The sequence below is a fragment of the Chiloscyllium plagiosum genome, unplaced genomic scaffold (genome assembly GCF_037043375.1).
Source record: "Chiloscyllium plagiosum isolate Xiang-an unplaced genomic scaffold, Cpla_swu_hap1 HiC_scaffold_5, whole genome shotgun sequence".
NCBI classification, from domain to species: domain Eukaryota; kingdom Metazoa; phylum Chordata; class Chondrichthyes; order Orectolobiformes; family Hemiscylliidae; genus Chiloscyllium; species Chiloscyllium plagiosum.
The window spans coordinates 136,179,568-136,194,675 of record NW_028270143.1 but is presented as its reverse complement, the minus strand read 5'-3'; the positions used below and the strand labels follow the sequence as shown (position 1 = coordinate 136,194,675).

General features: G+C 43.5%; 2 protein-coding genes across 3 annotated transcripts in view; both read left to right on the top strand.

The window, feature by feature from the left end:
- LOC122546194 (uncharacterized) overlaps window positions 1–15,108 on the top strand; it is a 655,534-nt gene that overhangs the window by 285,074 nt on the left and 355,352 nt on the right. The gene's annotated exons all lie outside the window — the stretch shown is intronic.
- Window positions 1–15,108, top strand: part of LOC122548380 (poly(U)-binding-splicing factor PUF60) — a 67,396-nt gene that overhangs the window by 8,002 nt on the left and 44,286 nt on the right. For both annotated transcript variants that reach the window (XM_043686951.2, XM_043686952.2), the window contains exon 4: window positions 7,247–7,336. In XM_043686951.2, the coding sequence (XP_043542886.1) occupies window positions 7,247–7,336 (90 nt within the window). The remainder of the gene's footprint in view (window positions 1–7,246; window positions 7,337–15,108) is intronic.

Genomic DNA, 15,108 nt, shown 5'->3' with positions numbered 1-15,108 from the left:
CTGGGCTAATGGTAAGATTCTTGGTAGTGTGGATGAGTAGAGGGATCTCTGTGTCTGGATATGTAGATCCTTGAAATTTGCCACCCAGGTTGATCGGGTGGTTAAGGAGGCATACGATGTGTGTGCTTTTATTGGTAGAGGGGTTGAGTTTCAGAACAATGAGATCATGTTGCAGCTGCACAAAACTGGTGGGGCTACACTTGAAGTGTGGTGTACAGTTCTGGTCACCATGTTATAGGAAGAATGTGGGATCTTTGGAAAGGGTTCAGGGAGATTTACTAGGATATTGCCTGGTGTGGAGGGAATGCCTTATGAGGAAAGGCTGAGGGACTTGAGGCTGTTTTCTTTGGAGAGAAGATTGAGTGGTGACTTAATTGAGACATGAAAGATAATCAGAGGGTTAGATAGGGTGGACAGTGAGAGCTTTTTTTCTCAGATGGCAGTGGCTAGCACGAGGAGACATCAGAGATGGTTTCTTTACTCAGTAGTAGGGATGTGGAACATCCTGCCTGCAACAGCAGTAGACTCGCCAACTTTAAGGGCATTTAAATGGTCATTGGATAGAATGGTCAATGGACGACAATGGAATAGTGTAGGTTAGATGGGCTTCAGATTGTTATCACAGGTTGGCACAACAACAATGGCCAAAAAAACCTGTACTGTGCTGTTATGCTATAAAACCTTGGGCATTATACTCTCTTCTCACTTGGGTGTGCGGTAAACCCTTGCTATCATTTGATTAATTGTTTAAGAATTTACCAGCAACCTGTGGCAGGCTCTCAGTAATATGTCGATTAAATATGTGCAGTCAGTAATAATCTTAGTTTGGCTGCCTGTAGGGAAATATCACTTAAGATGCAGTTTGTTCTCTTATGGCACGTTTCTTCGTGAATTGGCTATAATGCAATTGAAGAATTTAGACTTATTTGTAGAAGATGAACTTTCCTTGGTTTTATTGGCTGTAACTCAGTTCTGGCCCCATTAGTTTAAATGGTGCAGCTATCATGTGATTTTCTTGTAACACCCGATTGCACAAGAATAGAGCCGTTGCGTTACATCAGAAGCGACTATACGTGGGTGGCACGGTGGCAGAGTGGTTAGCACTGCTGCCTCACAGCGCCTGAGACCCGGGTTCAATTCCCGCCTCAGGCGACTGACTGTGTGGAGTTTGCACGTTCTCCCCGTGTCTGCATGGGTTTCCTCCGGGTGCTCCGGTTTCCTCCCACAGTCCTAAAGATGTGCAGGTCAGGTGAATTGGCCATGCTAAATTGCCCGTAGTGTTAGGTAAGGGGTAAATGTAGGGGTATGGGTGGGTTGCGCTTCGGCGGGTCGGTGTGGACTTGTTGGGCCGTAGGGCCTGTTTCCACACTGTAATGTAATGTAATCTAATCTAATCTTTAAAAAAAACCACTTACCCTGTTCAAAGGCGTTAGTGTAGAAGAGCAGCAATGTTGAGGCCCAGGGAGACATTGCTACTTTTTACAATGTGGATTAATTGCTTTGAAAGATTGGCAAATCACTAAAGTTCATTTCCAGTGTGTGAATCTCAGATTAGCATAACACCTTAGTTAGACCACAGATTGCTGTGCATAATTATTCTTTAAAGATTGACAAGCTGTTCTCCTTGGACCAAAGGCAGTTGAAGGGCGATATGATGTGTACAAGGTCCTGACTGGCTTCAGTATGGTAGAGAAAGGAAAGCTGTTCCCAAGAACCAATGGGAAACATTCTTTCTGGTATCAGTGGAATCAGCGAGGGTGCCAAAGGACTGGAAAATTGCTAATGTAACTCCCTGTTTAAGAAGGGAGCAAGGCAAAAAAACAGGAAATCATATCCTGACCTCAGTGATTGGTAAGATTTTGGAGTCCAGGGTGTAGTTTGCTCGCTGAGCTGTAGGTTTGATATCCAGACGTTTCATTACCTGGCTAGGTAACATCATCAGTGGCGACCTCCAAGTGAAGCGAAGCTGTTGTCTCCTGCTTTCTATTTATATCTTTCTCCTGGATGAGTCTCCTAAAGTTTGTGGTGATGTCATTTCCTGTTCGTTTTCTGAGGGGTTGATAGATGGTATCTCGATCTCTGTGTTTGTTTATGGCGTTGTGGTTGGAGTGCCAGGCCTCTAGGAATTCTCTGGCATGTCTTTGCTTAGCCTGTCCCAGGATAGATGTGTTGTCCCAGTCGAAATGGTGGTTTTTTTCATCCGTGTGTAGGGCTACGAGGGAGAGAGGGTCGTGTCTTTTTGTGGCTAGCTGATGTTCGTGTATCCTGGTGGCTAACTTTCTTCCTGTTTGTCCTACGTAGTGTTTGTGGCAGTCCTTGCATGGAATTTTGTAGATGATATTGGTTTTGTCCATGGGTTGTACTGGGTCTTTTTGTTAGTTTTTGTTTGAGTGTTGGTGGGTTTGTGTGCTACTAGGAGTCCGAGGGGTCTCAGTAGTCTGGCTCTCATTTCTGAAACTTCTGTGATGTATGGTAAGGTTAGGGTTTCTGGCTGTGTTTGGTCTGCTTGTCGTTGGAAGTTCTTGAGGAATCTGCGGACTGTATTTTTTGAGTATCTGTTCTTGAATACGTTGTATAGGTGGTTCTCTGTTTTCCGAAGTTCGTCTGTGCTGCAGTGTGTGGTGACTCGTTGGAATAGTGTTCTCATACAGCTTTGTGTGTGTTGGGATGGTTGCTGGCGTAGTTAAGTATTTGGTCAGTGTTTGTCAGTTTTCTGTATACGCAGGTGGTCCTTTCGACTGTGATGTCCAGGAATGTGAGTTTATTGTCGGTTTCTTCCTCCTCGGTGAACTTTATGCCTGTGAGGGTGTTGTTGATTATGTTAAATGTCTCTTCTATCTTATTTCGTTTTGTGCTACGTGTTAGCTACGTAGCAGACCCAGATTTTTGGTTTGATGGTTGGTAGGGCTGTTTGTTCTAGTCTTTGCATTACCGCTTCTGCTATGAATCCTGATAGCGGCGATCCCATGGGTGTGCCGTTGGTTTGTTTGTAGACTGTTTGTTGAAGGTGAAGTGGGTGGTGAGGCACTGGTGCACTAGCTTCATGATGTTTTCGTTGGTAATGTGATGGTGGTTGGTGTGTGTGTGATGGTCTCCTCTAAAAGTGTGGTAAGTGTTTCCTTTGCCAGGTCGATGTTGATGGAGGTGAACAGTGCTGTTACGTTGAATGAGATCATTGCTTCATCTTCCTCTTTTTTTGGTGTTTTTGATGATTTTTAGCAATTCCTGGGTGGAGTGGATGGAGTGCTGTGACTCTTCTACTAGGTATTTCAGTCTTGCATGTAGTTCTTTGGCCAGTCTGTAAGTTGCTGTTCCAGATAGTGAGACTATAGGTCTGAGGGGGGCTCCTGGTTTATGGATTTTTGATAGTCTGTAGAATTGTGGGGTGTTGGTCCCGTCTGGTTTCATTTTCTGGAATTCTGTCTTGTTTAATTGTCCGGAATTGTGTAATTTTGTTTTAGTTGTGGAGGTGGGTCTAGCACCAGCTGTTGGTAGGTGTTGGTGTCTGCGAGTAGTGCTTTGGCTTTCTCGATGTCCCTTCTGTTCAGGATGACAGTGAGCCGACCTTTGTCTGCAGGTAATATAATGGTGTTTTTGTCTTTTTTGAGGTTTTTCTAGGGCTTTTTCTTGTGTTCAGCTTGTTTCCTTCCCTCTTTCGGCTCAACTGTCTGTCTGATAGTTTGTTGTGTTTCTTCCATGAGATTGTTGTCCTTCAATGTGGTTTCTAATGTTGAGTCCATTGTGGGATGAGATCTCTGAATACTTCAGAAGTGTATGTCAAAATAGGGCAAAGTTGGCATGGTTTCAATGGGAGGTCATGCCTGACAAATCTGTCAGAATCCTTTGAGGCAATGAGCAGGTTAGACCAAGGAGAGCCAATGGATATTATCTACCTGGAGTTCAGAAGACCTTTGATAAGGTACTGCACAGGAGGCTGCTGAGTAAGGGCCCATGGTGTTACAGGCCAAGTACTGTCATGGATAGAAGGTTGCTGTGGTTCTGTTCGCCGAGCTGGAAGTTTTTGTTGCAAACGTTTCATCCCCTGTCTAGGTGACATCCTCAGTGCTTGGGAGCCTCCTGTGAAGCGCTTCTGTGGTGTTTCCTCCAGCATTCATAGTGGCCTTCCAGCTCGGCGAACAGAACCACAGCAACGAGCACCCGGGCTACAAATCTTCTCTCAAACATAGAAGGTTGGCTGTCTGGCATTATCTTAATCTAAGATCAACCTAACCTACACTCCCTTAATTTCCTGCTGTCCATGTGCTTGTCCAGCAGTCACTTAAATGTCCCTAATATTTCTGACTTCACTACCATCGCTGATAGTGCATTCCACACACCCACTCTAAAGAACCAATCTCTGACATCTTCTCCAAACCTTTCTCCCATCAACTTAACATTATGCCCCCTCATGATAGACATTTTTGTCCTGGGAAAAGGTCTGTGGCTATCCACACTATCTCTGCGTCTCATCGTCTTGTACACCTTTATCGAGTCACCTCTCATCCTTCTTTGCTCCAATGAGAAAAGCCCTAGCTCCCTCAACCTTTTTTCATAAGACATGCCTCCAATCCAGGCAGCATTCTGGTAAATCTCTGCACAGTCTCTAAAGCTTCCACATCCTTCCTATAATGAGACGACCTGAATGGAACACAATATTCCAAGTGTGGTCCAATCAGTGGTATATTGAGCAGCACAACCTTGCTCTTAAATTCAGCCCCCCTGCCAATGAAAGCCAATACACTGTATGTCGTCTTGACAGCCCTATTGACTTGAGTGGCAATTTTAAGGGATCTATGGGCATAGACCCCAAGATCCTTCTCCAGGTTGAGCTCTATCTGCCATGTCCCAGCCCAGGTCTGCATCCAGTTAATGTCCTGTTGCAACCTGCAACAGCCCTTGACACTATCTACCACTCCACCAAACTTCGTGTCATTGGCAATCTTACTAACCCATGCTTCCACTTCCTCATCCAAGTCATTGCTAAAAATCAAATAGCAGAGGTCTGAACAGATCCCTGCGGAACAGCACTGGTCACTGAGCTCCAGGCTGAATACTTTCCATCTACTACCACCCTTTGCCTTCTAAGAGTCAGCCATTTCTTCATCCAGACAGGCTTCCCCATATCCCATGCCACCTTAATTTCTGAATGAGCCTACCATGGGGAGCCTTATCAAATGCCTTGCTAAAATTCATGTAAGCCACATTCACTGCTCTACCACCTTCAGTGTGTTTTGTCACATCCTTAAAGAAATCAGTGAGGTTAGTGAGGCATGACTTGCCCTTCACCAAGCCATGCTGACTATCTGTAGTCAAGCTATGGTTTTCCAAGTAATCAGTCCTGTCTTTCAGAATCCTCTCCAGTACTTACCCACCACAGGTGTAAGACTGGTCTGTAATTCCCTTTCTTGAATAAGGGAATTATGTTTGCTACCCTCCAATTAGGCACTGCTCCAGTGGACAGTGAGGATGCAAAGACAAAGGTGCAGCAATCTTTTTCCTTGCTTCCTGTAGTAACCTAGGGTATGTATCTTTCCTTATGGCACTGCTGCTTCACAGCATCAAGGACCTGGTTTTGGTTCCCACCTCGGGTGATTGGGCAAATGTGTAACCTCTACACAATGTCTACATGGGTTTCCTCTGAGTGTTCCTGTTTCCTCCCACAATCCAAAGATGTCAGGTGAATCAACCATGCTAAATTGCCCATAGTGTTAGGTGCAATAGTTTTGGATAAATACAGGAGAATGGGTCTGGGTGGGTTACACTTCAGAGACTCGTTGACTTATTGGGTCAAATAGAATGCTACGGGAGACTAGGGATGAGATTGGTGAGGCCCTTGACAGTGAGATTTAATACTTTTCTGACCAGAGATAAAGTGCCAGATGACTGGAGGATGGCTAATGTGGTTCCTTTGTTCAAGAAGGGCAGCAGCGATAGGTCAGGTAATTACAGACCGGTTAGTCTGATGTCAGTGATGGGGAAATCATTGGAAAAATTCTGAAGGACAGTATCAACAAAACTTGGAAAGGCAGGGATTGGGCAAGGCTGGTCAGAACAGATTTGCTGGAGAGCATTTTTGAAAATATTGAGGTTAGTGCTATTGAAATGATTTACATGGACTTCAATAAGGCCTTTGGCAAGGTCCCGTGTGGAAGGCTGTGCAAAAGGGAGGAGTCCATGGGATCGAAGGCATATTGGATCCAAATTGAGCTTACAAATTGGAGCCAAAGGTTAATGATGGAAGGTTGTTATTGTGATTGGAAACCTGTGACCAGGGATCAGTTTGGAATGTACACTATTCATCTACATTAATGACTTGGATGGAGTGTGGACGATATAATTGGTAAGTTTGCAGATGTCACAAAAATTGAGGATGGTGTTGATAGGATGGTCTCAGGCTAAGGTTTGCTATTGATCAGCTGGTAAATTGGGGAGAGCATTGACAGAGAATTTATGCTGCCAAGTGTGAGCTGCTGAATTTTGGAAGGTCTAACGAAGGATATACACAATGAATAGTAGGTCCCGAGGGAGCATTGAGGAACAAAGGGACCTTGGTTACAAGTCTGTATTTCTCTGAAGGTGTCAGCACAGGGAGACAGTATGGAGAAGGCATGTGGGTTGCTTGCCTTCATTAGCTGGGGTGTAGAGTGTTGGAGCAGGGAAGTCTGCTCACAACGTTTGGTGAGGGCACATCAGAAACTAGTTCTGATGGTCACACTATCAGAAGGACATGTTTGCACTAGAGATAGTTTGGAGGAGTTTCACCAAGTAGGGATGAAACGTCTTGAGGGGAGTATGGATCGATTGTGTCTGTTTTCCCTGGAGCAGAGGAGGCTGATGGGGGAACCTGACTGGCTTACAAGATTAAGCACAGGCACTTAAATGTATGCCCTCTTGTTTAGAAGGTGAAGAGTAAGTGGTAAGAGGGGACCTGAAGAAAAGGTCTTCCCACCAGAAGGTGGTGAAAATATGAAATGCATTGCCTGAGTGTGGTGCAGGCAGATGCACTCCCAACACCCAAGAAGGATCTGGATGACTGCTTAAAACACTAAAGCAAAGACTGGACCAAATGCAGGTAATTGGGATTACTGTAATTTGGCATCTGTTGCTCGGCATGGGACCAAAGGACCTGTTTCTTGTATCTATGCATGATCATAGAAACCTTCCATGTCTAATCAATATAGATGCACATTATCTCAGCTGAGCAATTGTACCAGTGAAACTTCATATTTTGGCTTATCTCTTTCAGGCTAAGAAGTATGCAATGGAACAAAGCATTAAGAGTGTATTAGTGAAGCAAACCATTGCTCACCAGCAGCAACAACTCACTAACTTGCAGGTGAGTCCTTTGTGGGGTTTCCATGGTCCTTTTGTAGCTGTCACTGGTACTGTGCTGCATTACCTGCGGATGCAGTTGGTCCATCTTTTAATTTAAAGGTTGAGCACTTCTCTCTGAGGTGGGATCCCCTGTGCTCACTGAAATGTTAGCAGTTTCCTAGCTTATTACCAAGAGATAGCTTTGTTTGAGGCTCATTTGCTCTGGACTGAAAATCAAGCTTGTGGCTCATGCACTGTTCTTGTAAATTCTTAATGCTACCATTAAGAAGCAGCTGGACCTAGCATGTGATCCCAAGGATTCTGATATGCCACTGGAGGCAGACGTTCAGCTTTGCACTCCATGCAGTGTACACTTTGTATCTGACTGATCAGCTTGTGAAGTACATAAATAACTAATTTTAGCTTGGGTAAATACTTGGGAAGCCCCTTTGCAACAGCTTGAGGTGAAGAGACTGGAGCTATATGTTTAGTACTTAGTTCCTGCTGATTGAAGCATCCTGCTCTTTACAGGAGCGGTGTGAGACATCCGATTGGGATCTGTGTAGCTCTGTTCAGTTTGTTAACAATACAGATGAAGCATAACATTTTAGAGATTGAAGTGACTGCTCAATTTTAAGCTTGACAAATGAGAGCATCCACTTTGGATTTAAAAATAATAATTAAATGGGGGACTTTGTTAATGGCAAGCTGGAAAGGCTTTGTGGAGCAGATGCACACATTAAAATCTCAGTAGGTCTAGGGAAGATACTAATGGAGTACTGGCCTTTAAATCTGGGGGAACAGAATGTGAGATAAAGTCCTGTGTCAGTTGTACACTCTTGGTTGCAGATGTCTCCACATCATAATGAAGTGAAGCAGCTGTAAACTTTGTATCTGTGCCAGCCCTCTGAAACAAAAACTGTTTCACTCCCATCACCATTCTTACACAACCCTGCAAATTTTTTTGTTTCAAGTAATTAATCTGCTTCTTGCTCCTTCCCCCAGCAGGAGCAGTTTCTCCTTCACTATTGTCTCAACCCCTTATTATTTTGAACGCTATCAAATCTCCTGTCAGCTATCTTTGTGGTTAACAACCCCAGCTTGTCCAACATAAAGGCGGTCTCTTATGTCTTTCTGCACCTTTTCAAATGCTTACACATCTTTGATAAAGTGTGGTGTCCTACACAGTACTCCAGCTGAGGGTGAATCTTCCTTTTTGTAAAGGTTTGTTATAATTTCCTTTCTTTTGTACTTCTCCTTTTCAAGCCCAGACATCTTGTATGCCTGATCTACTGTTAGCCCTGCAACTTTTAACTGATTTTGTCCACATACCTCCATGCCCATCTGCTACTCTCCCCTACTTGCAATTGTACCCTTGTTCACCCTTTCAGTCAGCATGTTTGTGTTCTCTTAAAGTTCTACGGTAGTCTCCTTGCAGGTCAGAATACTCCCAAGTTCTGTCACCTGTCTGAACTGTGCTTTACTGCAATCAGTTCTCAAGGCCACATCTCAGGAATATGTTAACCTCTGTCAGAGTACAGTGAAGATTTGTCAAAATGATAACCTGCTCTTAAAGGGTTTAAATTGAAGGAAAGTTTGCACACCGTCTGGGAATTTAGAAGGTTATGGTGGTGCTTGGGTTAAAACATCAGAAACAAAAAACATTTCTGCTTTATTCTGGTGGAAGAAGTTTAGCAGTTTCTTCTGCAAAACCAATTGAGGTCTAATCAAATAATGCTATTAGTATTGAGCTTGTTAGATATTTGTTATCTGAAGGTATGAAGGGATATGGGGAAAAGATAAGTTCATAAAGTTAGTTTGCAGGCCAGTCATCATGAATGGCAGAACTGTCTTGGGCAGCTGTGTGCTGGGCAGTTGGTAAGGTATTGGTTTGGGGGAAAGATCCTTTTCTCATCAGACTTCTATGTGCCATTAATTTTGAGACTCTCCTGTTTTGCGGAAGAGCTTGAGTTAGTGAACCCTAGGATTCCTCACTTGCAGGTATGAAAATTCCAGGCTGCTTCCTAATGGAGCACTGCAATGAGCAGACTGCTAAAGGGTCCACAAGTCTCTTATTGGAGGTTGCTGCATGCTATTTGCTGTACTGGTATCCCACTCTCTAAAATGGAGTGCATCCGTTGGTTTGTTTTTTGTTGTTTTCAAGATCTCTAAACTTTTTAGGGTTTACATGTTAATTCCTGATTCAGTCCCATTTATTTGACAAACTCCCTTATTGCAGACCCTGACAACGTGCCTATCAGTCACTGTAAAAGGGTTGTTGTGAGCATGGTGAACGGAGCATAATGGAGAAGTTTCTTTATTCCATTGCATTATATAAATTTGTTGTTTTTATGCAGTTACAACCCTGATGACCGAATTAAGTTTGGATTTTGGGGGTGGAACATCTTTTGAACTAATATTAGATGTATCCCATCTTTGTGCCCTGATATTTCACTTGGGATTGTGAGAAAGCATTGGCATTCTCTGAGGTCCCCTATGAGCTCTGCCATTTCTGGGAACGACATTGACCGTGTTGGAGCTGTCACATGAAAGCAGCTCTAACTGTTTTAAGCTTAAAAAAACATGTTCTACCCGGTTTCTGATCTTAGATTTCATTTTTGTCATTTTAAAGATGTAAGCACTTGACCTAACATTGATAGTGTCTGGCTCAAATAAGGACATTGAACAATTTCAAAACTGGTGTGGTTATTAGAAATCGTTTAACTTTCGGAACCCCTTCTCAAAACATTGATGCTCAAATAATTTGTGTTGATAATTCATGCTGAAAAATGCTTATATTCACGTCTTTACATATTCATGGTCTCTCCTCTTCTCCATTTCTGTATTGTCAAAAAAGTAAGTTCTCAACCTACATAAGATTCTGAATATTTTTAGTATATAATGGAACAGGGAGATGAAGGGTGATACATCCATGTGACTGGATTATTGTCACATGTCGAATGAATTAGGTATTTGGCTAATGCAGTGCCCTCCAAGGTTCCTCACTGATCATATTTCTTACCTGAGACCAAGTGAGGGAATGACAGACTTACATCAAACACTGGCAGCTACTGAGTGTTGAGTAAATCCTTGCCCAATTTCTAACTTGAGAAAAGTTATTTTGTTTTCCTTCCCACCCATACCTCCACTTCCCCTTTGTTCCTGTTCATCTGTCTGTCCAAACACCACCAATATTCTTACCTCACTAACTCCACAGACTTCTCATGGTTTTAAAACTTGAGTTTCACAGATTTCCACTTGTTGAATAGTGGGTTTACTTTGAGGACTCTGCATATCTTATCCTGTGAAGAAGTCCAGTCAGTGTCAAGCAGTCTAACACTCTTCACAGCACTATCACCTGACAGTTCAGCCTCTGGGTTTGTTGGTTTTGAAACAGCTTGTCTGATTGTGCTGCCAGCCGAGATATTGTTGGAGAGACTAGCAGTGATATGGTATTTCACTGAAAGTGTTGGTGTACATGGTGCTGAGGTAGTTAATAAAATAGACTTCATTGAAGGAATTATGACTGACACCTTCACAGCTGTTGCTGCTCTCCGCAAATGTTTTACTTTGCCCTCTGAGTTAGGATGGGATGTAGCAACTAGGAGCAGGTGTAGGCCATTCAGTGCATCGATCCTTCTCTGCCATTCAGTATGATCATGGCTGTTCTCTTTCAAGACATTATTGCTTTCTCCCCATATCCCTCAATGTCTTCTAAATCTTAACATTTATCTATCTTGTATCTAGTCAATGACGTGGCCTTTGTGGTTGAGAATTCCACAGCCTCCTTTAGCTTTTGAGCGAAGAAATGTTTCCTCGTATCAGTCCTAAATGTTCTATCCTGTGTATTCTGGTAAAGGTACATAGAACATAGAACAATACAGCACAGAACAGGCCCTTCAGCCCACGATGTTATGTCGAACATTTGTCCTAGCTTAAGCACCTATCCATGTACCTATCCAATTGCTGCTTAAAGGTCACCAATGATTCTGACTCTGCCACTCCCACAGGCAGCGCATTCCATGCCCCCACCACTCTCTGGGTAAAGAACCTACCCCTGACATCCACCCCCATACTTTCCATCCATCCCCCCCCATACTTTCCATCCTTCACCTTAAATTTATGTCCCCTTGTAACACTGTCGTACCCGGGGGAAAAGTCTCTCACTGTCTACTCTATCTATTCCCCTGATCATCTTATAAACCTCTATCAAGTCACCCCTCATCCTTCGCCATTCCAATGAGAAAAGGCCTAGCACTCTCAACCTATCCTCGTACGACGTATTCTCCATTCCAGGCAACATCCTGGTAAATCTCCTCTGCACCCTCTTCAAAGCTTCCACATCTTTCCTAAAGTGAGGCGACCAGAACTGCACACAGTACTCCAAATGTGGCCTAATCAAAGTCCTGTACAGCTGCAACATCACCTCACGACTCTTGAATTCAATCCCTCTGCTAATGAACGCTAATACACCATAGGCCTTCTTACAAGCTCCATCCATCTGAGTGGCAACTTTCAAAGACCTATGAACATAGACCCCAAGATCCCTCTGTTCCTCCACCTCACTAAGAACCCTACCGTTAACCCTGTATTCCGCATTCTTATTTGTCTTTCCAAAATGGACAACCTCACACTTGACAGGGTTGAACTCCATCTGCCACTCCTCAGCCCAGCTCTGCATCATATCGAAGTCCCTTTGCAGCCGACAACAGCCCTCCTCACTATCCACAACTCCACCGATCTTCGTATCGTCTGCAAATTTACTGACCCACCCTTCGACTCCCTCTTCCAAGTCATTAATAAAAATTACAAACAGCAGAGGACCCAGAACTGATCCCTGCGGAACTCCACTTGTAACTGGGCTCCAGGCTGAATATTTACCATCTACCACCACTCTCTGACTTTGACCGGTTAGCCAGTTCTCTATCCGACTGGCCAAATTTCCCTCTATCCCATGCCTCCTGACTTTCTGCATAAGCCTATCATGGGGAACCTTATCAAATGCCTTACTAAAATCCATGCTACATCCACTGCTCTACCCTCATCCACATGCTTGGTCACCTCAAATAATTCAATAAGACTTGTAAGGCAAGACCTACCCCTCACAAATCCGTGCTGGCTGTCCCTAATCAAGCAGTGTCTTTCCAGATACTCATAAATCCTATCCCTCAGTACCCTTTCCATTACTTTGCCTACCACCGAAGGTAATAGTAATTTTAGAGCCAGCAAACAGAACGCCTGACCTAATGCACTTGGGTTCAAAATATGGTAATGATTCCACACAAACTCAACAAAACTTTTGTCAGCAACTCCCAATCTTCTGACCACCTCAAAACAGAAGAACTAAGGCAGCAGATACATGGGAACACCACTCCCTGCAAGTTCCCCCTCCACTGCTCGCACCATCCTGACTTGGAAACACATTGCCATTGCTTTGGTGTCACTGGGTCCACATTATAGATCTCGGTCTCTGGCAGCACTGTGGATGTATTGATACCCTGAGGGATGGCAGTACTTCAAGAATGCAGCTTATCCCTGTTGAGATCCTGGCTGATGCTGCTGTTAGAATGGTCAGGTCCCAGAATGAATCTTTGCTTGATAAAACATGTCTGCATTTATGGTGGTCAGCTACTGAAAGAGATTTGAGACTTCAGGTATTCATTAACAGCAAAACATAAGTTACATGAGAGAAAAACAATTCAAGTGACACTTAAAGTTCTTAAATGCACATTAAGTCAATTGTTGGGATCCATTTGCCAAACCAATTGATTAGAGACTCCAATCCAGAGAGGTGATGCCCCTATCTCAACTTGCTAGGTTTCTACATAATTCACTCCTTTCGCTACTTTACCCTGTATTGTGCAGACTGCCATGCCAAATGCAAATTGTAATTAGAGATGTGGGTGTCCTTGTATTCCAGTTGCTTAATGTAAGCGTGGGGTTGCACCAGACAGTAAAGCAGGCAAATGGTATCTTGGCCTTCAGTGAGGAGGATTTGGGTACAAGAGCAGGGATGTCTTGCTACAATTATGTGGGGACCTTGATGAGACCACACTGGAATATTGTCATTTTGCTCTTGCTATAGAGGATGTGTGACAAAGATTCACCAGACTGATTACTGCACTAGCAAGACTGAAATATGAGGGGGGACTGGATTGAGGTCAAAAATTCTTGTTTTAGCCTGTTTTCACCAAATGCCTTAGTGACTTGCCATGGAGCTCTGTGAGCCTCTTGGGGCATGTTACTGTATGTCAATGGAGCTGCCCAATCCTCGTTGACTGGAGTGGGAGGGAATCTCCTAGTGATAAAATTCAAGCAGGACAGGGTTGATGAAGGAAAGATGTTATTGATGGCAGAGGAGTCTGGAACCAAGGGTGACAGTTTAAGCATACAGGGTAAATCATTTCGTACTGAGGAGAAATCTCTTCACCCAGAATGATGAGCCATTGGAATCACTACCGCAAAAACATTTGCGGCCAAAATGAATGATTTCAAGGAGGAGTTCAATACAGCTTTTGGAGTTAAAGGGATCAAAGGATGTGGGAGGAAAACTGGGAGCAGGTTATGAATTGAATGATCAGCCATGGTCATAATGTATGATGGAGCAGGTGCAAACGGTCTGTTAAAATGATAATGTTCAAAGTTTGTCAACTCTCCCAATACTTGAGGTTTTGAGTGACATTCTAAAGATGTGAATTATTTTATTTTCAAACTATTCATGATTTCGTAATAGAGCATAGGAACAACTCCATTAGCCCATGTTTGTGTCAACCAAACAACTCTTAACCTAATCCCTTTTATCTGCATTTGGTCTATAGCATACTATGCCCTGGCATTTTAGGTACTCATCCAGATGTTTTTAAATATTGCAAGAGTATCTGTCTTCTCCACCCCCTCAGACAGCATGTTCCATACCCTGTGTCCAAAAAAACCCCTTTTCATATCCACTCCACAGCTCTTGTTCCTCACTTTAATATAATGTCTCCCACCTCAACCTCCTGTGCTTGAAGGAAAACAAACCCAGCTTATCCGGTGTCTCCACGTAACGGAGACTTTTTGTCCCAAGCAGCAGCATGGTAAATTTTCTGCACCCCCTGTAATGCAGGTATGTCCTTCTGACAGTGTGGTGACCGGAACTGCGCACATTGTATAATCTATGGCCTAGCCAGTGTTTTATAAAATTGTAACAAGATTTCTTTGTCCTTTATTGTACACCCTATCTAACCAAGGCAAAGTATCTCTTATGTAGCCTTCACCATCCTTTCTACCTGGGCTGACATTTTCAGGAGTCTGTACGCTTGTACACCAAGGTCACTTTGCTTGGTATTCCCCATGGACCTACCATTGTGTATATCCTTCCCTCCTTAGATGTTCCAAAATGCATCATGTACTTGTTGAAATCAAACTCAATCTGCCATTGCTCTGCCCGGTTTACCAGCTGATCAATATCAGACTATAGCCCAAGACTATCCTTCTCACAATCAAAGACACCACCACCAATTTTCCTGTCATCTGCATACTAACTAATTGCACCATCTACATTTACATCCAAGTAGTTACTTTGTCCTATGTACATTAAGAGTCCCAGCACTGATCCCTGTTGTAGACCACTGGTCACAGGCTTCCAATTTTAAAAAAAGCCCTCCGCCATCATACTTTTCCTCCTGTTTCTAAATCCGTTTTGGATCCAGTTTGCCAGCTTGCATTGGATCCCATGCTCTACATTTTGGACCCACCTTCCGTGTGGGACCTTGTCAGACTTTACTGAAGTCCATGTCAACCACATCAATTGTA